The 24,170-nt window shown below is 42.6% G+C and overlaps 1 protein-coding gene across 3 annotated transcripts in view; it reads right to left on the minus strand.

Annotated features, from left to right (window-relative positions):
• Window positions 1-728: 728 nt before the first annotated feature.
• DCLK1 (doublecortin like kinase 1) overlaps window positions 729-24,170 on the minus strand; it is a 157,667-nt gene continuing 134,225 nt past the window's right edge. For 2 of the 3 annotated variants that reach the window (XM_020893392.2, XM_020893408.2), the window contains one exon: window positions 729-6,890. In XM_020893392.2, coding sequence (XP_020749051.1) covers window positions 6,726-6,890 — 165 coding nt within the window. In that variant the 3' untranslated portion in view covers window positions 729-6,725. Of the gene's footprint in view, window positions 6,891-19,813; window positions 19,888-24,170 lie in introns of all 3 variants that reach the window. The other variant, XM_070471800.1, reaches the window with a different exon arrangement.

A 24,170-nucleotide genomic window follows, 5' to 3' on the forward strand; every position in this document is an offset into this window, starting at 1 on the left:
CCCTGAAAGTCTAGAAAGGACCCAGCAATTTCACTGCGGAGGAGCAAAAGACCAAACAACAGCCGCAGCAGCAGTGGCCGCGTGTAGATGGCTGGGACGGGGATCGCTAATTTTACAAGTGCTCTGAGATCCTCCAACACCTTCATAGGACACCAGGGGACCTGCAGTCACTTTTGCTGGCCGACTTTTCAGTCTCCTAGCTCTGAACAACTCACATAGGAAAGAACTTGATTCCGCTGTACATTTTTGCAATTTTCTCTCTGGTCAATATCACACATGGGTTGCCTAATGGGACATCACTATAAAAAAAAAAAACAGCAGCTAATTACAGCGTGGCTGATAAAACAACACTCTTCTCTGGAGAGCTGGGGCAGATAGGTGGAAGGATAAAATTGGGCTGAATAGTATTTGATTTCTTTGTGTTTATCTGAGTCACTGGCCCAGGCGGGAAGGTAATATATGAAAAGGGACATTTTTGGAATAGTTGTTTTTGAATTATGCTCATGAAATAGACACTCTGCTACGAAGGACATGTGGGAAAGCTACACTCTGACCGCATGACTAATTTTTAAAGCCTTGCATAGAGAGAATTCCCCCCAAGAACACAGCTGGGTTATTCCTTCGTGGACTGAATGTGTCAATTATGAACTGAACTAAAATGAAATTTTACTCCATTATGGCAGAGCGAACTGAGGAGTGGACATTGGAGGTAGGGTATTACGTAGTAGTTCATACACCAAGTACTATTCTTTTATTAACCTTTAAGAACATGTTTTACATAAAAACAGGCAACATCAAAAAAGCTCAGTTGATAAATGAACATAATATATCACAGATGATTTCATCCACATTAACCTACATTTATTAGCTTAAACTGAGAGATTAGGAAAAAAAATCAGATCTCATTCCAGCTTTAATCATGGATACAAATCGTTTGATAGTTACTTCATTAAGATTCTGAAAAATCAAAGGTTAACCTGTGCCATCTGATCCATGCAGCAATTGATAAATTCAGTATTTTCAAAGGAAACATTGAATTTTTTTTCTTGCACCGAATTAAAACCTTTCAGAAACTTGTTTAAATGCATCAAGTTTCAAGCCCACCTTTTCAGTATGCATGAGCAAAATACTATTTAATTTCACACTCAACTAGTCCTTTAACAATTTTCTTTCACCCAGAATGAAAAAGACTATTATTAATTTCCTAATAAAATTAAAAAAAATAGTTATCGAGGATATGACTCTAACCTTGGACCAGTTTCAATTTCTTTTTATTTTTTTCTAAGAATACATCAAAGATTAATGTCAATGGCCAGTGAGAAATTGTCCCTAGAGAACTATTCAAGGTCTTTTTCTTACCACATTCAATTGGACTGGAATGAATTGACATTATAGCATCTTTATCATCACTTTTAAAACCCTACTTTCTCTTAATACCAACAGTGAAGGCTTTTAGAACTATTATTTACTTTAAGTTAATAAAGTATATCACAGACAAAAATATACAATTTTACACTGAAGCAACATTAAGGGTCTCATGTCAGTGGACCAAAAAAGAATGTCGAGGAAATTTACAGGTGGGGTTTAATTACAGAGATTGCACTTTCTTTATGAAAAAGAATGAAACTAGAGCCCTCACTCGTCTCCAAGGGCAAGAGACTGCAAACCCCGTGATCAAAACACCTGCCAGTTAGAAGCTCACTCACTGAAAAATGATCGCCCAGCTTCAGCATTGAAGCCCATGAATGACGACAACAGCAACACACACAAAAAAACCAAAGAGGGAAATAAAGACCACCTCACCCAGAGGCATCCTAAGCTTCTACACTGAATTTCCTGTTTCCCACCAGTTTATGACCCTTAATGTTACTGGATGGATGGTTGCATATTTGAGATGATTAAAAAATGAAAGACTGCCTTAAAAGCACCTCCTCCTCAAGTATGTAATTACATACAAATGAAAGATTCCTTCTGACAGTCCTAGGGACCCCATTTGTTACTGTTTCATGTATAAGCACCATTGAGCCAATTTTTAAAGCACATTTGCAGTGATCAAATGTGTTCTCAAGTTTCGTGTTTTTTTTTTTTTTTTTGTCTTTAAACCAAAAAATGTGTGAAGTGTGTTCGTTGATGCACTCCTTATCTTATCTAAATTGACAAAAATGTTAGTTTTGGAAGTGCTTTTAATCACTATTTTCCCCAACAGACTAGAATGGCTTCATGAAACTTGATTAAATAAAGAAATCCGTATCTCCCAAAGAAGCACATATCTGACCCTCTATCACTGCATGCAAAATAAGGGTCTGTCTGAGAGTATTTTTTCCCCAAACTCCTAATGGAAATGGCAGACAACACACAGGAAAGGCTAACCCTTGAACTGACCAACTTCAAGTTTTAAAAAAAATCTTTGATTGGATTCCCACTCCCACCCCTCCCAAATCATGTAGCAGTTAAAAAAATTAATGATTTACAAATTATAGAAAAGATATGTTATCTACAATATATGCCAGGTGACTCATTAATTTTTTTTAACCCACACCCAAATGAATAATTAAATTAAACTACCATCTTGGATCTTGGTGCTTTCCACAATTCTGAAATTACAAGTAAAGAGGGGAGACATACCAGATTTTCTTTTTTTCTTTTTGGTTATTCTTTTCTCGGCAGAATTGGGCAGAGAAAAGAAGGCAGTGAACCTTCATTCTTCGGAACAGGCGCTCTATAGCAAACTTCAGCCTGGGGCACCTTTTTATGATCAAATTAAAAACCTTTGAAATCAGAAGTTTATCATGGAAATGCTGACAGATCCTGACCCAGAGAAGGGCTATCGGGCAACACAATAATATGAAGAAAGCTCTCCCTCAAGCACGATTGCCCTTCAGCACAGGGACGGGGCTGTGTCATGGCGCCACTGGCCAGCAGACAACCATGATTTAATGTGCGTAAGCCTTGGCCACACGGCAGCCCCGTGACCCTCTCAGCTAAGCCAATTTTTCTTTTCTTTTTTCCAACTGAAATACGCCTCAAAGGGTAAAGGATTGCAATTTTAGCCTTCATTTATGGATATATTGCTTTCTTTCAACAGTATCTGATGGGCCTGTTAAACACCACCCATGGGGGTGCTGAGCAGGTTGTAGGAAGGTCTCACTGAATACAGAACACCAAGCATTTTCAGTAGTTTATTTGCATTTTTTTTCTTGGCTTATTTTAGTATGCACCACGTGTAAAATCAGATGAGGGCTACAGAAAAAACATTTTCAATGTCCAAAATCTTACTTTTCCTTCTAATGATATGGAGCAAATTACATATGCATTGATTATGAGAATAAATGGTTTCTGCTACAGTGCTGAGGAAAAAAAATGTGTCATCAATATGAATGGTTCTCATCTACAGAGATGGTTTACATGATGCAAGTAATGAAAGAGTTTTTCCTTAACTAGTCTACTACCAAAACTGAAACAAAATGAATCTTAAAATTCCCCTTGAAAATACCATATGGTTGGTCATGTATCAATAGAGGAAAGACAGTCCCCATCACCAGGCCACCACCATAAAAGCTATATTATATACGTAGAAAAGAAAAATATGGGGACACTTGTGGCAATGATTAAATTGATAAGTACAGAGATACACTGTCATAATGGTACATATTTATTCTCTAATAAAGTGAAATAAAAAATAAGATCAATTTGGTTATAGAAATTCCTTAACACCACCACTTAATTATTTCAAACTTGAACTATCCCAAGAATGTTGTGAAAAAAATTAGCACTGGCTAAAAAGCAAAAGCAGTCTGGGTACACCCACGTAATCAGCATGCCTTGTGCTTGTCTGTTAACCCTCTGAGTACATCTCTGACATTCAGGATCTCGATAGCTTAGTGCTGAAAAGATTGCATTCCATCTGATTACTCAATATTTCTACTTGACAGGTCACATTCCACTATTTATTCAGCATAGATCACTCAAATTCTGCAGTGGTGTGCTGGGATCCCCATGCGGAATGGCCCTGCATTCTTCCGAGTGGCCCTTCTGCAGTGTTACGGGAAACACGCCACAGCTTTACATGGTCCACAGTCCTTCAAGACTTGGGTGAAAAAGGCCTGAGCCATGCGCTGTAGGGTATGTACGCAAGATGCTGGCATCATAGACACAATGCCCACGGGAAAAGCAGTAATTCAGAGAAAGAAAGTGAAGTGAAAGTTGCTCAGTTGTGTCCAACTCTTTGTGACCCCATGGACTATACAGTTCATGGAATTCTCCAGGCCAGAATACTGGAGTGGGTAGCCTTTCCCTTCTCCAGCGGATCTTCCCAACCCAGGGATCAAACCCAGGTCTCCCGCATTGCAGGCGGATTCTTTCCCAGCTGAGCCACAATGGAAGCCCAAGAATACTGGAGTGGGTAGCCTATCCCTTCTCCAGGGGATCTTCCCGACCCAGATAGAACCAGGGTCTCCTGCATTGCAGGCGGATTCTTTACCAACTGGGCTACCAGGGGGGCCCAAGGAAAACCACAATCTTACTGCAGGGAGGTCTCCACACACAGGATTTCTTCATATTCACACATTTATAATTGAGGCCAATCCAGGAACCTGCTCCTTCGTCTTACTGTGAATAGTGCTTTGCTTTTGAGTTCTAGAGAAAGCAGTAATTTCTGACCAGTTTTGGATACTTTACTGTATGGAATCTACCTACACACCATACCTTCCTGGTGTCCTGCCCTCCCCATCTTCGCCAGAAAACCCACCTGATTGTGCTACCTTGTGATGTTGTATGTTAGGTTTCAGGACTCTCAAAAAAAAGGTGGGGGTGCTCTCAGTAAATGACCTAATATTTACATGGCAAGACAACACAGAAGAGATGAACCTAAACGTGAAAGAGTCAAAAACTCGGGGAGCGGCGGGAGTTGCGGGGGGACCATGGTGCAGTCACGGCATGCTGTGATTTTTACATTGATAGTAATAGAGACCATATGTTTATCAGTTGAAGAGTAAAAGGTGGTCACTGAAGACCGACCTGTGTCTGAAAGTCAAGAATTGACTGTGGAAGAGCTGCACACACATTTCAAGACTTTCAGGTGTCGAAGTATACCTCAGAGCAGAGACCATGAGCGCTGTCTAGCCATCTAGATGCAAATTTCATGAGCCATCATGGTTGTCTTCCGGGCCAGGGAGCGAAGCAAACCTTAGGAGGACATCGGAGTTGGGACAAACCCCACCTTGCCAAACACCCCAGCCAGCCTCTTCCCTGCACCTAAGCAGTGACCACAGGCTGCTGCAGGCCCCCATTCCAAGCGTAACACACTCCAGGGGAGACACAGGGCTAGGGAGAAAGATTTGGAAACAGGAGTAAAATACAGCTGTTGGACAGGACTTGGGCCAAAGAAAGAAAATAGCATCTCTCTCTGGACAGCTAAAGACAGTGCTATATAAAGGTCATCCTAGGGAGCGGAAGTTTTATCCTCAGTGATACCCTCTATGTCTCCCATCCTGTTCTCCCTGAGACTATATGTAAGTATCCTAAAGGTGCACATGGAATCATCTCACCGATGGTTTATTTCATTAAAAAGCGTTTTGAGACTATGGACTGCTGGTCCACTCTGCTTTCTCCTTGGCCATCTTGCAAAGCACTCGGCTCTGGGCGCCCAGTCCTGGGCGCTCCTCCTGTGTATGGGCTTCATATTCTGTGTATGGACTTCATATTCTGTGTATGGACTTCATACACTGTGTGGATCTCACACTTTAGACTGAACTGTGTGAAAAAAGCAGATGAGACAAAGAACCGGGTCTTGTTGCCTCTTCCTGTTTGACATTCCAGCCCTGTAGAGCACCTGGCAATTTATTGCTCTTTTCCACCAGTTTGTTTATTTTTTCCTGTAGATGTTTCATACTGAGCAGGCAGACCCTGAATCACCAAGTACAGGGCAAGCTCTGGTGACTTCCTGAGGGTCCGCACTGGCAGTAGTAGCAGCTGAAGTGGAAGCAGCATTTCTGGGGCGTCATCAGCACGTCTTCAAATGGAGGTGATTTGGGGGAGGGGGGCCACCATCTATATCCTGGGTCAGGCTGTTGGCCATAGATCCAGGTCCCTCTACGTGGGATGTAGGACTCAGGGCAGCTGGCAGTGAGACCTCTTTCTTTTAAAAAAGTCCCTTTCTTAATAGGATTGTGAAGAGGAAAGGGATGCTGATGCTTAAGTTATAAACCTGCCATGTTCTAAACCCACAAAAAAAGGACAAGCAAGACAGCATGCTAGACGCTCTTCCTGTCTGGACATCTCAGCATCTAATAACCCCTTAATCTGCAGCAAAATCAAGAAACATGTGCATATAAATCCAGAGGCCTGAAAGATTCCCTCAAGCATTCTCCATAAAATCCCATGCACTCAGAGGGTTAACACGTGCTATGTTACATACTGCAGAGCCTAGCTCCACTGATGAAAACATTCATTGCTTCTACATTTTAAAAGTCGCAAAATAGCCTTAACCCTTTGAGGACCCAATTAGCAGCAAGTTGTCATCTTCACCAATAACATGTCACAGTCTCATTCAGCAAAAGGGAAATCGCTACAAGGGTACCAGAAAAACACACTGTTCTGCTCGGCCATTCAAGCACTGAGTGCTAGGTAGATCAGAGGAAACTGTCTGACATAAATTTGGGGGGGGGGGGGTAACAAACCTCAGAGTATCAAAGGGTTAAGCTAGGACTTCGAGTAAAAGGGTCTTATTAAAAGGGCGAGTTTGGGGAGCGAACAGTCTCGGAGGAGCTCGGCGAGTAGTCTTCCGACTCCGAGTTGAGTTCCGGTGGAGCTGGCTGGGCCTTGTACCGGCTCCTCACATCCGGGTTGCGTCTTCGTCGGAAAACCTGCCTCTCCTTATCAAGAGCGGTGGTCTAGCAGGGGCATAAAATGAGAAAGAGGACAATTAGGCCGAAGGAAATGGCAAACACACACACACACATGCACACACACACATGACACTTTCTGGAACTTTCTGAGGTCAGAAAAATATGCTGGCTAAAGTTAACCATCCACAATGGCTCGCTTAAGGTGCCCACAGTCACCACTGCTGGGGTGACCTCTGCTCCCCCAGATGCAGCTCTGAGAGCCCCTTGTCGTGACATCGCAGGCACAGGCAGGATGGATGATGTGGGGGTTCAGCCTCTCTCCCGCCCTCCCCAGACCTCCCTGAGCTCCACATCGATGACCCTTGGTTGCTCCCAGCCTATCCAGAGATCCCTGCTTCCCCCAGCCCCAGTGGTAAACGGGAGCCCAGGCTTGTGCGTCTGACACGAGAGGACACCGGCAGTGCCTCGTTCATCAACATGCAGCTCCAGGCAGCTGCATAATAAGAGATGAGAGGTGATGAAGCTGTCAGACATTGGAAACAGAGCCACAAGCTCATCCCGTTATTTTAGCACCTCCTCCTTCTAAATGACCTTATTATCTCTTGATGAGGGAGTGTGGGAAGGGTGGGTTTAATTTGAATGAACCAGCGCCTGACTTTGAAAACTGCCCTGAATGCAATTAAACCTGATGGAAACCTTCCCATGGATTCCCCTCCACAAAGTTCGTTTTCACTGTAGTTCATGGGAATCTACGGAACTGAGGTTCAGCGTCATAGGGATTCCAACTCCGGGGCCCTGGGCCCTCTGCCCCCTTTTCCTGAGGAAACCTCGGATCATCTCCAGGCTGTGCTCTGGAAGTTATTATGACATCAGGATTGGGAAAGGCATGGCTTCATTACAGATTTAATGGGTGTGAGCAGGATGGCTCATTACAGAGAAACCTTACACAGAGAGCAGGAGAGCAGGTACAAAGCCTGAAGAAAAATACAGAGCACACATAAAAGTTGGAAGGCATCCTTGTTTGAAAGTCCCTCTTTAAAAGGATGTAGCCTGGAGGTTATTCTGCTTTTAAGAGATTACTTTTCCTCTACAGGGATATATACCACCATTTTTCCTCTTGGAAATTTACTGTTAGCTTCTTCAAAGAACAGAGATAAATTTATAGCCAGCCGGATTCTGAGAACAAAGTGAAAACTAAGCCCCTCATACAATTGCAGTGTAGCATTAGAGCAATCTTAGATCTAAAATGGGGCAATCAAAGTTACAAAATGAAGTAATAAAGACAGAAAGAGAGGCAGTGTGTAGAACCAGTACAGTAAATGGCTTCGTTAGGCTGAACTGCTCCACTTTAAAAACTACCCACACTTGAGTAACAGTGATACAAATCAGTGAGGAAGATAAACTTTAATAATTCACTTCTTGTTTCACTGGATTGTTAATACAATAATTCAACAACTGGTGTGTCGAAATGTCTACCTTTGATTCACCAACCGTCGAACTTTTAAAGGCCTTCATGTACATAGCTCTTGGTCTTATACCCGCCGATTTTGTGATATTTTTCAGCATCATAAACCGAAATTCCTAACTTTATTTAAAACATTGTAAAGTTACAACACATGGTATTTTGCTTTCAAAGCAAACTGAAAATGTTCTGTTTGTGTAAAGCTGAACATAAAAAAGCAGGAGTCTATCTAGTCTGACGTACATAAACACCACTCTGCAGTTAATTCAAGAGTAATATAAACTCTTCTCTTGGTAATAAAAAATATTTCAATTTCTACCTTCTTGAGAAAGGAAAAATCACTTGGCATCAAACTGAATATTGACTAGCAGACTGAGGTTCCCTGGTGTTGCCAAGAAAATTGCATGTTGGGTTTCAAGTCAGAAATTTGGAGTCCGGGTCCGTCCACTGCTGGTTGTGGGAACCATTTACTCAGTTCTCAGGTAAATAAGGAGCAAGGATAACTCCGCCCCCTGCCACCCTCCTGAGTTGTTAAAAGGTAAAAACAGAAGTGCACATTCTCTCGAAATGGCAAAGACTCCCAGAAATGTAAGGTGGTGGTTTGTTGGTTCGTTCTCTACAATGTAAGATGTTGTTTTAAAATGAAGGAGCTGCAGGTCAGAGGAAAGCGATGCAGAACCCAGCTCACATTAGAACCTAGAGTGCGTCCTTTCCCTCCCACCCTCACTAGCACCTTCTCCACGTCAACCTCATCTCCCCATCACAGACTCAACTACTCCAAGTCGCGCTCTTGGTGGCAGCCACGGACACAGGCGCTTTTGCCACCGCAATGCCCCGTCTGCGCGCTCACAGCTTGCATGGCACCACCCCGCTACGTTCACGTTCACGCCTCCAGGTGCTCTCAGGAGCAAGTCATATGCTCTTCCTTCCTTGTCCCTCTGCCTGGCCAGCCCTTTGCTCTGTCCCATTTAAGTGGTCAGTTCTGGCCCTTCCTGCCACCTTCTCTAGTGAGCAGCTTTTAAACGCTGGCCTTTGTTGCTGGGCCCCGGTGCTCAGATGCTGCTGGGCTTTCAGTTGTGCTGAGTCAAGAGGAACTTGACAGCAGCTATTGGGCTTCCCCGGTGGTTCAGAGGCTAAAGTGAAGTGAAGTGAAGTCAGTCGTGTCCGACACTTTGTGACCCCATGGACTGTAGCCTACCAGGCTCCTCCGTCCCTGGGATTCTCCAGACAGAAATACTGGAGTGGGTTGCCATGTCCTTCTCCAGGAGATCTTCCTGACCCAGGGATCGAACCCGGGTCTCCCGCATTGCAGGCAGACGCTTTACCCTCTGAGCCACCAGGGAAGCTCTCAGAGGGTGAAGCGTCTGCCTACAATGCGGGAGACCCGGGTTTGATCCCTGGGGCGTGAAGATCCCCTGGAGAAGGACATGGCAACCCACTCCAGTACTCTTGTCTGGAGAATCCCGGTAGGCTACAGTCCATGGGGTCGCAAAGAGTCAGACACGACTGAGCAACTTAACTTTCACTTTCTATTGTTGAAAACATAGCATGTCATGATCACAGGTCACGGAAAAGGGTGTGATGGTTGTTTCTGCTGGATGTACAGACTCCATATTGATAAAGCATTTGTAAAGCATTCTTTGCCCGGGGCCTTGCCCTTGCAGGCAAGGAAACTGGGGCCCAGGCATGAGGAGAGACCTGCCCGTCACTGAGGAGGAACAGAACTCAGTTCTCCTCCCGGCTCAGGTAGCTTCTTCCCACCGATTCTAAAGTCTATTGAAACAGGACTTGAAGGAGCCACTGCACTCCAGGGTTGCCTTCTCCAGTCCCCAGACACAGTGAGCTGGGGAGGAGACACAGACCACAGGCAGTGTCCAAGGCTTTCCCGTGCCAGAGACCCAAGGACTCTCTCAGGGACAGCGGGCCAGGGTTCCCCGCGTGTACAGTCCCATCCTGGGCCTGTGAACTTCGAGGGACACCTGGGCACGATGACAGGCGGGATCTGCTGGGATCCAACCACCCAGATCTGCTCAATATTCTCAAAGGCTCCAATAGCAAGGTTTAGGGCTCCCAACACACTTGCTCTCAGAGACGATCCAGAGGACGTCACTGCCCCCAGGCCTCTGCTCCCTGGGCTCCTGCTCACTCTGCTTCCGCCTCGAGGGACTGAGCTTCACTTTAAGAACTTCTCCGCGTTCCCATGAAGCCCAGCACAGCTGTCACTCTGCTCTGCCCGCACCGTGACCGACTCGGCGGTGCTGCCTTCCCTGCCATGCTGTGGACGCTATGGAGGGCAGGATCAGGTCTGGGCATCCTGTCTGTGTCTCCACAGTTCACAGCACAAAGGAGATAGTCTCAGATGTGCACCTTCTGAACGGTGGGCAAGCACAACAGAGGTCCTGGGACCTCCCTCCTCCTGCACACCCGACCCCCGGGCCATCCCTCACCCAGCTGAGAGGTCGGTATGCCCAAGACTGATTTACAGTTCCTCATCAAGTCGAACTCCTTGTCCTAGCAGTCGCAATGTGCTTACAATAAAATTTTCCAGCGTCCAATTATTCCTATTATTACTCAAAATAATCCTGTGACATCAGGAGACTCAATGTCTCCATTAGCAGACACAGCACCCGCTTGCTCTGCTTATAATTAACCATGCCTGTTTCCCTTCGGACGCCCCCGGCTCCTGCAATCTGTGGTTCCAGTGAAGGGCACCCTACCTCCATCTCAGAGGGTGGGGCAGGGTTGGCCTGTGACCCAGAAGCAAGCCTGTGCTGACTGCATCCCCTAGGCCTTGTGGTTGGTTCAGGATGGGCACCCCACTCAGTTCCTGGGCCAGAGGAGACTACACAGTGATTTGGACTCACAGTGACTCCAGGTGAGAGGGTGGCCAGGCTGGAGGGGGTACCGTGTGAAGCTCCAGACTGAAGCCACTACAGGGAGGCAAACAGGAGGCGTGGAAAGACCACCAGCCTCCTGACAACTGAGTCCCCCCATGACTGAAGCCACAGCCAGCCTCTGAACCGCTCAGGCTGTATAAAATCATACGTCTCCTTTCTGCTGAAAGCCAGCTGGGTGTGGGATTTCTTCACGTGAGACCCCAGCAGTGCTAACTGGTAGCTCTCTGCAGGTGCGTCAATCACGCTCGCCTCTGCATCGTGGCTTAAGGTGTTCACCAGCCTGACATCACCCTCTCTCGCTTCCTGCCCACTCCCATTTCTGCTTTCTAAGATTTGATCAAATCTCACCTTCTGCATCACACTTTTTCTTTCTAAATTCCTCAGGCAGGAATTGTCTTGACCAGACTTTTGACATTGACTACAGCCAGGTCTTTTCTGTGCATCGTTTCCAAATCCTATGCAAGCTCCTCCTTTGCATTTTCCAGACTGCCTAGCCAATTGTGGCACATATAGAAGGGTATATTAAATATCTTGTAGCTAATATATAATTAAATTATTTTAGATGATCATGTCCTTTCTGAATAACAAAACAGAACCCCAAGCAACTCTAATATAAAACAGTAAGAAGTTAAAGATATTGTGAGTCTTAATATTTAAGAATGTAGTTTATGTTTTAGATATGACCAAATGCTTACATCAGATAAAGTTAATCTCTTATACTCCTATTTATCTACTAAATAACCTTGGATCATGGTCCAATTTCTTATCATAATAAGCTCAGTCATATATGATCTCTTTGGAATTTTATAATTATAAATTTAATTGTAAAATTAACTTTCCTCTAAAATCTGTGTTGCTCAAGTTCAGCTAAGTTCTATAGCCCCTACAGGTAGTTAAGGACAGATGAATTCTGCAAAGAATAAGAATAATATGCCAATACATAATTTTTAAGAATAACGCTACAAAAATATTTATTATCCAATTGGCAATTTGAAGTGCTGCCTCATAGATTTAAATTCTGGGCTCTTTCAACCATTTCTGAAAGCCTGCTTTCCTCTTTCTCAGTCACAAATATTTCCCAGATATCAAGCAAATAGGGTCTCTCCTCCCTAACACCTATCTTTATAAGGTAAGGTTGTCCCTAGCCTGATGTTCCATTAAAACTTAAGACTTTCTAATGGATTTATTATTTCATGAGTTTATTTTGCTCACAGTTTGCAGCGCTGTGCAATAGACATGAATGGACTTGCTGTGGAATTCCCAAGTGTTTCCTCAGTAAGTTATCACTTCATTAAGCGCTCGTAAGAAAATCTGAAGCCTGCATTATCACATTTTGGTGCTAATTATTACAGGTTAGAGGTGAGCAAGCAATCTCTCGAGATGCTGGAGTTGACCAGTAGTAACCACATAGGAAGCTCTGATCTAGTTATTTTACACATGTACCCAACAATGACAGCTGTGTGCATGGGGCTACAGCCGACCAACAGCAGACTGGGGGATCCTGATCAACAGAACCAGCAACGGACGGAAGGAAATGATGTGGAGTAACAAATACACTCGTGTTCTACACAGAAGAGACTCTACATGCTCCTACCTCAGACTGCAAGCCCTTGCTGATTAGGGTGTCCTGAGGAGCTGCTAGATGAAATGTGAAAACCGAGGAATGGTAAAATCATGCCGGTTACCTCAGCAGCTCATGGGCAGACACACACAGCAGTTGGAGCTCTTAAAGAAATTCAGATTGACCATGTTTTGGCACCTGCCGTAACATCAGGCATGCACAGATGAGAGACAGCGCTTGAATAAGACCAAGGAAATGTATTCCAACAACAGATTCACCGAATGAGTTCGGCCAGTGGTGGCTTCTGTTACAGTAAAACCACTCTAGACAGCACTCAGATTTTTGAAATCCTTCTTTCTGACCTTGAATTTGGAAATCAGCATGAACACCTAGGCTGTACCCACCTGGCCAATGTTATGGGAAAAATATAGCACGGGGGGCGGAAGGTCAGAAATGAAGCGAGAACATGAAACAGGGCGTGACTTTGTTTCTGCCAGTCTGAGTCACCCACATCTGCGCAATGCTTGCCTTGTCTGGTAGCTGTAGCCTAAGCCCCTTGGTAGCAGCAGCAGGGGGAAGCGGGGAGAGCTGGCCTTCTGTCCTGCCTCAGCTGATTATGTGACCCCGGGCACGTTTCCTAACCACCACGTTGGTCGAGCTATTTCGCAGTCCAGGGAATGCAGTGAGGTACTACAGTGCCTCACCCCCAGGGAAACTTCCACCTATGAAATACCATGAATATGCTTAATATCACCATCAATCTACTAGAACAGGTTCTGTTTTTCTCTCAGTAAACGACAGGCCTTCCGTCTGTGGATCAAAAATATTTGTCATGCAGGACCTGCAAGAGATACACCTCATTTAAGTTTGGAGGCGATGCTTTCTGATGTGGCAGTAATTATTGAATTTAAGCAACTCCATTTTTCAGAGGCAAGCAGTGACTGTTTCTCCTTTTTTACGTTTCTAAATTTATTGCTAGCCATCACAAACAGTCTTCATTTCATTAATAAAAGAACATTATCGTGCATGTTGCCTTTGAGCCCATCCATTATTCATACCACCTAGGAGAGTGAGCCGGGGATGCAGCTGTTGGGGCATTAATCTCAGGAACCCTCTCCTTCGCTCGCCCTTACTCTGTGGGGACTGAGTTACAATTCGCTTGCCACTTTGGAAATGTTTTGCTTGCTAGTAAAATTAAACTGACACCTCAATTGATATATCACCCTACTCATTTCTTTTTTTTTTTTTTTTTTGGTTCATGGCCATACTTATTACGGTTTTGTTTTGTTTTGTTTTAATATCCCTTTGGGGTCTTGCCAGGAATTGCACAGTATCTGGACTAAGACATGGTATTTCCCTAAAGTGAAGGTGACAAAAGGGGACTTCATGGAATGAAACTTTCGGCCTTTGAAGCTCCTTCCTAGGCACCAGTCTCTTAAATGTGATTCTCATGTCCCGGGGTAGGGCTGCCCCAGGTTTCTCTACCACTTCATAAACGTAGGCTCCTCCCACTGATCTGGTTCTTAACAGAATCTTGTCCAGCTCTGCAGAGGGTTTCTAGTGGCCTCCGATCAGAGGGTTAAAATGATAGCTACTTGCTGAGCTCAGGCTTCTAGAGGGTGAAAGTCACGTGCTTCCTCCGCTCTATGACCCCTGACTGTTTCACAGCAGAAGCTAAGCTGAGCTGCCATGCTGCTTTTTCTTTCATCGGGCTAATAAACTAAAGGACAACTGTAGGCACAGTTTATCTTAAGAAAATCTATGAAAATTTAGAACTTACTAAGCAAGTGGGTTAAGGGGTGACTCCTTTTATTAGAATTGTTTGTTTTAGCTGTGCTGAAAACTTACTACCGGGTCACTATTGTGGGATGCAACTGTGGAGCATTTCATATGTGATTTGATTGTTTAGGCTCTCAGATACCCCAAACTCTTCAAAAACACATTTATCCTCAAAAATCAAGGTTTCTCTATTAATGGTCCCCTCCTTGGAAAATTTAATCATTTATTTATTAACAAATATTTATTGAGGCACCTACTCTATGCCAGGCATTCTATTCCACTAGGTGGTGGTTATACAGTTTTTAACAAGCCCACCAGGTGGTACCTTTTTCTACTAGAATAGGAGATGAAAATTTCTTTCTGGAAAGGGTGAATAATTAATACTTCAGGTTTTGCAGGCTATATAGTTCTTTGATACAACTACTGTATTCTGCCCTCGTAGAGTGGAAGTGGCCATAGGTTGATTATAAGTGAATGGATGTGGCTGTGTTCCAATAGAACTTTATTTACAAAAATAGGCAGTGCACTAGATTCAGCCCATTGGCTATAACATGGCAATCTCTGCCTTAGAGGATAACTTTTTAATTAAACATATACTTCATCAGGATTTGGGGCTATAGACTCCTTAAATAAAATTTAATGCCCCCCTAATTCATGAATAATCTAACATATAGCTCATTCAAGAGTTTATCCCAATCACAGCATCAAAAAAGGTCATGGTTCTACTTTAATAATAACTGCTTTGCTCTGGAGAGAGATGAGTTTTCTCAGGAAAATCTCTCTCTCGTGTGGAATGGATGGTTTTCTCTTGGAGCAGTCTTTTCTGGACTCTTCTTTTGGGCTGAGTCTCTGAAGGCACTTTTGTACAGGCAGCTCATTTAATTCTTGCCACAGATTTGGAAGGTTGATAATACCCATCTCATTTTCATAGGTGGGTAAACTGAAAATCAGAGAAGGAACACATGCCTTGCCTGAGGTTTGGCTGGATCCAAAACAGGGCTTCTCAACACCAAGGCCACAAGCTCTCCATGCACAGAGCTGCAATCTTTAATCAAGCTTGATTCATCTCGATTTTCAAGGCTTTTTAGTTTCTAGAAGGGTCATGTGTTTGACATGTATTTGAGAATTGTCTGACCAGCACATGGATATTTTGCATTCTTTCTTAATAAAATAACAGTGTGTCAATACTTTCAATTAAGTTATTTATGATCATTCTTTCCTACATGTTTATACCCCATAAAACCTACATTCTATCAGTGAAAATCACTGGGGAACACGTGGAGTCAAAATATGCAGGAACAACTACATAGAAAAGAATGTAGATGTCTTTTTAAATCATAAAGAGGGAAAGAAGTTCTGAGGCAAGATTAAAATAAGTACAATACCACAAAATTTCCCATTAATACCAAATTACCAAGACTCTCAGGAAAACATATAAAATTTCACTTCAGTTTATAACCAATCAGTAAGTCTTGGAATGCCATGCAAATTTCTCTCTTCTAATATAAAATACATTAAGTTTTAAAAAGATTATATATATATAGGGATCCTCTCTTAAAGGGGCTCTGAAAATAAAATGAAACAAAATAAAATCTCAGATAGTGAGCAACCTGTTTGACTTGGGGAAATAATACAAATGTCTCACTAGCTCTGTGTTTCCCTCAGTGACCATTTGTGGAACTATCAGAAGAAGACAAAGTACCTGTTGCTCAGCTTTTGAGCCTAATAACTCACTTTTTAGTATCATGGGACATCTGTAAAACCAGACCTCATACTTTCTCTATACTTTTCTCTGTAATCACAGTCTGGGTGGTTTCGAAACTTAAATCTGTGCCTTTTCTATGTGCTAAGCTTTGTTACCGAGGGAGGCCCAGGCCAGGGTCGAGGAGGGTGGTTAATCCCTTGCTAGAACTAAGACCCCTGCCCTTCTCTCCTACAGCACTTCTGACACTCTTTGGGGGTTGGGGTACTTTTCTCAAGGGCAGAGCAAGGCCAAGGCAACTTTCGCAACCTACTGCAACTTCGCATGTGACTTTGGAACCCTCCTCACCCCGTGAGGAGTTCCTCTCTGGCTTTCATGGGAACCGATGTTTCAAACATAGCAAGATGCCTTTAACTGCCCCATTCCTTTTAGCAGCAGAGCTGCGGCAGCATTGAATAGCCTTACAAGGGCTGCGTGGCTGCCCCAGCTCTGCCTCATTACTCACTGTTTTAGGACGGTGCTGGAATCCAGGGTGCACGTGAGTCAGGTCAGGGCTGGGAACCCCAGCCCCCTGTTGTCCTAGCTCACCCCCGCGTTTTATCTTATGTGGCGTTCTTAGCGTGCATCTTGCTTTGCTACTTGCTTCTTTCAGTTGGTTTCTGGCTCTTGCCCCATTCTGCGTGCAGAAGACGCAGGAATTCTTCTTCATGTGCTGCTGGGCACAGCTCCTGCCAGGGGCAGCTTCCCTTGAGAAGCAGGGATGGGGATGACTGCTTCCCCTTTGGATAAGGTTGCATTTTCAGGCAGGAAAAATGGAACAGAATGTCAATGTTTTCCAGGGCCTTTGGAGTCCCTCCATGAGAAGGTGGAATGGCCCAGGCAGTCCATTCCTGGGAGAGGGTCACCCCAAGGCTCTGGGGGACAGGTGTAAGGTCTCCTGGAAAAAGAAGCCATGCAGGATGTGGCTCCCTTGGCCACAGCCTGGAAGCATCTCTGTGTTCAAGGCAGGTGACCGAATGAGAGGAGGAGGAACAAACCCCCCTCCCCCATTTCTCCACCATCAGCAATAAGCCTCCTAAGAGGGACAATGCCAATGCTGGGTGCCCTGAAGCGATGCTCGCTCAGCCTCTGCCCTGATGTGATCTGCTTTACCAAATGCAAGCCCCCGTCTCTCGAGTGTTCTGCTCAGAGCAGTGAAAACAGCCACAAGCACTTGTAAAGACAACAATTGGGAGCGGGGACATTCCGCCCGCAATGATTGTTTATGTAGCGAGTTGGCTGCCACCGTGGTTAGACAAATGCTCCCACTTCCGGGGAGATAAAAGGCAAGCATTTGCAATCAGTGAGGGGAGTGTGTTCGTTCTGGGGCTAAATGGCATTATAAAACTTCCTAATTAAGCATATACGCGGATGAGTTTTTAGCATCATTTCTCCAATTTAGCTTTACATACTGGGTGTGCTGTTTAGTACAGCATCAACTATAAACATTGTTGTTACTGCCCCCAGCTGGAAAACAGAGCAGTTTATGTGTGGAAGGAAAAAGAGATTATCTCCCATCTGCTCCTGCCCATTATTCAGGGATGTGTCATTTTGTCTGCTGATGGGAACCACTGCTAGGATTTCAGTTAAATGGCCTTTTCTATCCTTGGCTACATCTATTAATTATTGTGTTTATTTGGGGTTTTGCACCCACCCTCAAGCCCACAAATTTAGTAATATAATTATCTGGAGATTTTTTTGGAATTAATGGATATATATTGTCATTTGTGTTATACAAATAGGCACAACTGTAATTAGACATATTTGATGCCTATCTTTAATTGTATATCTTTATATTCATATTGTTTGGTTAATATCCCTGAGATTAGGAGACACACAACTAAAAAAAAAGGTGGCGCATGATTCGATTTATATAAAGAACAAAACCGGGCAAAACTAATTAATGCGGACAGACTCCAGGTCAGAGTTTACACTCAGGGCTGCCTGACTCTCCTGGAAGAGCCCTGGGGGAGGGGGTCCTCTGGGGGTGCTAGAGATGCTCTGGGCCTCATCTCGGTGCCGCCTACTGTTTGTAAAAATGCACCGAGATGTGCACTCGTGTGCACTTTTCAGAATGTATATTACACTTCAGGAAAAAGTAAAAAACTGGACGGATCATTTTCCATGTAAAAACAGTCTGCACAAATCATGACTGAGTCATCCCCCCATCAAAAAAAAAAAAAGGTTAAAAAAACATAAAACAAAGTTCTTTCTGTATCTATAAAGCTATTTACTTGGGTAAATAAAAAAGGAGGAGTGCAACTCCTGCATGTACATCTGTCCAGAAGATACAAATACCTTCTGTGTAAAACTGACTTTAAGATGCTTCTTGAAATTTGACTATCTTCTTGTTTTTAGCAGGCTTAGAAACGGTCACAATCTTGGATAGTTGGGTAGTTTGTCAAAGGTTAGCTTTGTCTGCTTCTCTGAGGGGTTTGATCCTATTGTCTAATTACAGAAAAAATTAAAAGTAATCATTGGGGGTTAAAATTATATATTATTATACTTATTATTCTTATTTTTTTAAATGAGTTAGTCTATTTCTGGAAACAGTATAAGGCACTGTCATTTGAGGGGAAAGGCCAAACCCAGTAGAATTTTTCTCAGCAAACGCTAAAATGTGGAGCTTTACCTGGAGATCATTTCAGAAACATTAAGATGGAGGAGAAAAGTTGCCTAGGACTTCTCAGAGTTCATTTCTCAAATCATCAAAACTCATCCTGCCTGTGGATAACTTAAAGAGACACAAACAATGCCCTCTGAAGGAAATGCCAGGGCAGTTGACCTGAATAGAAAGCGATTGGATAGAATTCTAAACCCAGTTAAAAAAAATCGATACTTCCCATAGTCCCTTTTGCTTGAGCAGATAAGCCAGCTAAGTAATCTGACAGTTACAAAATATCGAAAAATAAATTCATGCAATAGCTAGTACATAAAAGGATTTCCAAGGGGAGAGAGGTAACAATAAAACAGAAACAAAATGAAACAAAAAGGTGGAGAATTTGAAACACAAGCTTACCAACACACACAATGCATTCTATAGCTCACTGTTTAGAGGAGCTTCTATGACTAAGGTGTAAATGCATTGCTTCATCCATCTACTAAGGTCAAGGTCGGGCTTGATGATTTTAAAATGACAGTATATACTTCTATAGAATATATACTAAGGTACTATTTTTTCTTCCATTTGTTAAGGGACAGAAGAACACTAGAAATCATTGATTTAATTAGCAACATCAGGAAAATGCTTTGACATTAACACTAAATATACTGTCCTTTTAACTGTAAGGAAGACTGATACTGAGCATGTGCAATGGAAGGAAAGCTGGCAAATGTCAGTGTGAAGAATGGGTGAAAAAAAGGAATGAGGGGGTGTGGCATCTCAATCAAGATTAAAATGAAACTGATAAAGCAGCATATGGACTGGATAACAAATCAAAAGCATGTTTATCCACTGAAGGAACTGGTTAATGGAGACTGCCAGCACGTTGCCATGGAAACACTGACTTGAGCTGCACCATCTCATACCTTATCCAATACATTCCTGGTTGTTGGTAGTAGTCCAAAGACCCTGATCTCTTGATGGTAAACCCGTGGTCCAGCTGAGCAGAGAGAAATGGGGGCAACTCAGTGGATCGACATTGTGCTAAAGGATTAAGACTCCAGACCAAGCTGTTCTTCATTGACTATATATGTATATAGAAATAACGATGCTTCTTGTGCAGGGTGACTAGCTAATATCCTAAATCTATACATTGAAAATAAAAAGGCAAGAAAAGACACTAATCCCTCATGACTATCTCAGAGGCCAATTTGTTAGAAAAGATCTAATCCTTCAAACAAGTTTTGAATGCACATTTAATAATATCCTCTCAATTTCAAAAGACATAAACACCTCTTCATATTCTAGAGCAGTGTTAAATGCTTTACCATAAAGTGTTGAAATCAGCTTTAGCCACCTAAGAGAAAGCAGATTGGAAACCCCCCCGCCAAAAAAATCTTACCCCATATCAAGCTCAAATTTGAGGCCTTCATAAAAAAATAAAAGATGCAAAGAATCGAGTTTTGAATCACAGCACTTTGGATTTCTTTCACAGTTAATCTTCAAAAACAAAGCTACTCTTAAAGAAATTAATTTTTAAACTAGATATAGTATAAAACAGTAAATTTTCTCTAAGAAGTTATAGAAAATAAAATGAAAGTTTTCACTGTATATTAAAAATGTACAGGTAAGTGCTTATGACAAAAGGTACAATAAATAGAAGACAGGATAAGTTCTCAAAGTTGTTCCTCCTGGAGTAAGATGTTAGCTTTTGGCTTCCCAAGGAAGAAAAGATTCAATCCCCAAAATTTGAGAAACAATAATCATGCCTTATGCCCGACTCCCCGTTCTGCCCATGAGAGGAAGCAAGCTGACCACTTTTCTTTCTGGAGAGGCTCATGAGTGCTTTCAAGTGTGGTACTGCCATGATGCTGAGGACAGTTTCTACTACAAAATTCACAAAGGCATTTCAGAAACATGCCAGGGCACCGGTCGTTTAAACTAGAAACTGCTCAGAAGATTTGGTATTCTGATGACAAATTAGGCTATCCCAGTATTCACAGAACAGCATTGTGAGATTTTAATCTTAAAAAAAAAAATTTACAGTTTGCCTTATTTAGGAAAAAAAAATCGATGTACACTTGCTGTTAGAAGATGAAGGCCTGCATTTCTGTTTCAGCCCGGGGAAACTCAGTAACTGGCTCTCTATTGCCACCTACAGGCAAGGCGGCCCATAACACCGCATTCGGAAATGGCTCTAGTGCAGGGGTCCCCCGCTTCAGAAGGAAGCTGGCCACTATCACAATTATTAGTACACTGATTAGTATGGATTTGTTCAATTAGACTGAAATTCTCTATTTGCATGAGCAAAATGCAAAAGAAGAACTTGAAAGCATTAGGAAAATTACCGGTTAAAATAATAAACAGCATTAAATGAGGAAAAATAAATTGGAACTGACATCTGAGTCATCGGTTCTTCATCAAGCTGAGCAAATCTAATAACGCCTCCCTCCCCTCCCTCGGCTCTCAAGAAGTCCACCGTTAAAATGTCATCTCTAATTCCATTTTATGTCTATAAATTGCATTTTAATAACCTTTTGTTTCCCTTTCTCTGTTCTGCTCTGGGTTTCTTTGGTTTAGTTTTGTTTTAATCCCCCAACTACTGGGAAAGGTAGTGAGGCAGTAGGCGACAATGGAGACAGGGTGTTGCAGTTATAAGGACAGCAGCGGGCTCCCACCTAATCACGTCATCTGACCTAAATGCCAGGCACCTTTCCTCCTCTGAGAAGGGCCCTACGATCTCCGTGAGCCTCCAGTGGGTAATTACCCTCCCAGCCAACTCGAGGACCTTAATATAAAGTTATCATTTGTCCTCTCTTTGGTCTTAATCATGTAGGGGGTGGGAGGTAGAGAAGAAAAAAAATGACAACACGAACAGAAAACATTAAGGTTCAGAACCATGAATGCATGTTAAACTACCCTCATGTCATAAATTATACCTGTGACTAGAGTCTGTTTGTTATGACAGTATGCTCTTTTTCCCTTTGTCACTCTGAGAAAGAAAAAGTGTCATGAATCCCTTTATGAGCAGATAGTGAGGTTTCTAACAGTGAGGTTTCTAACTAAGGGAAGAGAATTACCAGTTAAAGACCAACAATTTAATTGCTGATTTTCTGAAGAAAAAAAAAAAAACCAATAAGCCAATTGATACTCCATTCTAGACAGTATATATATTTTTGAATTTTAAAGGGTGTGTATAATTTCCAAAAACCAGTCTTATAATCGTGGCAGTTTAAAATAAAAAACATCATTTGATAGCCTCTGGCAAAAGCATACATGCCCATGAGAAAAAAATTCTGTCTCAATGAAATCTATGCTAAAATCAGTTTCTTTTTCCCCTATACCCATCAAATAGAATTCATTACAGTGTAATAATTACATAAATTTCTATCATGTGGGTGAATCAATAATTATATTCCATTATTAAATTGTCAAATGATCTTTCTAGAACCATCATTTATGAAAGGCATTCCTTCTACCTCTCACTTATATTCTGCCTCACAGCAGAATGTCGTTCCTTTGCAATTAAACTTTAGTTTGAGTTGGGATATTTTTAATGCCAGGGCTCCTTCATCAGGCGATAGTCCCCTGAGTCTAATCTTTGCACTTTAAGAATGGGAACAGGGGTATGGAGTATACATTAACTTATCCAGTGCCATTTTGAAAGCTAAGCACAAAGGCAGTCAAACTGGCTGGTTTCTAACTCCCATCCTGTACCTGGTGACCTACCCCAGGTTTTTATGGAGGGTGTGGACATTTATCTGAGGGAGAAGCTTTCTGGAGAAGATGCATAAATGCATCTATTATGGTCCGTGAGCTCCTCCTGAAATACTCCCTGAAATTTACAGCCATATTCTCTTTCATTTGAAATATTAATCATAGTAGTCAACATGTGAATTGTGCTTTAGAATTTGACAAGGCACTTTTTCAGTTATTTCTCCAAAAAGTCAATTATTTTGAGCCTGAGTTAAGTGGGTGTTTTTTTTCACAACTTTGTAGTGGATAAGGAGATTAAATCAGCTTGCAACTAATGCACCACTCAGCATCACACAGCCCATTCTACAATAAGTTTATTATCAGTTGGTACAGTCTCCATGGAAACATGTTGGTGATGAACTGAGAAACTGATACTAAATTGCATTCAAAATGGTCCAGTCATGATATTTAGAAAGAAATCAGTGGACTTTTAATCTTCAAATACTAACTGACGGTTTTGAGGGCGATCTACTTAGATGAAGTTTTAACAAACTCATACGGAATAGGTTTCAAAATTTATCCATGTTTGATTAAAGCAGGATTCCCCCTCCCATCTGTGTTGTCTGTCCACTGAAGAATTGCCCTAAAGTTCCTGCTCTCAGTCATTATAAGATTCCCGTAAGATTCCCAGAAGATTGTGAACAAAGCATTCTTGAGCAACCAAGGCAAACTTAACCAAAGACTAATTCAAATAAAAGGCCAGGAAAAACGAAAACAAACCCCAAAATGACAGGTGGGAAAAGCACCCTCTCTAGCAATTGTAAACCCTCAGCAGGAGCAGAAAAGCAGTTCTTTTCATGGACAAGCGTGCTGGCAGTCCATTCCAAAAGGAAACTGTGGAAGCAAACATTTTGGAATAGACTTATGTCTTGAATGAATGATGAAAGCAGAGGAGAGAATGTCTGGTTTCCCTGTGAAGCACCATGAGATTGTTACTTTCAAAAATTACGGACTGAATGTTAGCTGATAACAAGACCACTGATGAAGACATGAAGGACCGTGTGCTTCTACATTGAATTTCCTTAGAAAGAACAGAGAGAGAGGGCCAGAACAACAACTTGTATATTACATCCCCAGCAGCGCAGAGGAGAACCAGGAAAGAGTATGCATTCTACTTAGTGTTGTCAGGATGCTCGTGAGCCAGTGACTTATATTCATGTAACTCCCTGCTGAAAGGGTTCAATCAAAAATCATGATATGCGAACAGTCCAGGGAAGTGTATGCATGCACGCGTGCCACCTGCAAATTCTGGAAGCTCCTATCAAATATTCAGTAACCCAGATCTGAGACTGGTTGTATCTAATAGGTCATTCATTTATCTTTGTCTCTTTTCTGGAGTTCTGAAACAACCAAAAACAGAAAAGAGAAAGAAAAACACCAGTAGACGTAGTTAAATATTCAGTATTGCTGACAAGAATGATGTGTACTTAGTAGCATAAATACTTTTAAAAATGTGACATAGTGCCTAAGTTGTTTGTTTGGAAAAGAAAAACAGCTCAAGTGATTTCACAATGAATACGCTTTAAA

This window comes from Odocoileus virginianus, chromosome 8 (assembly GCF_023699985.2).
Source record: "Odocoileus virginianus isolate 20LAN1187 ecotype Illinois chromosome 8, Ovbor_1.2, whole genome shotgun sequence".
Lineage (NCBI taxonomy): Eukaryota > Metazoa > Chordata > Mammalia > Artiodactyla > Cervidae > Odocoileus > Odocoileus virginianus.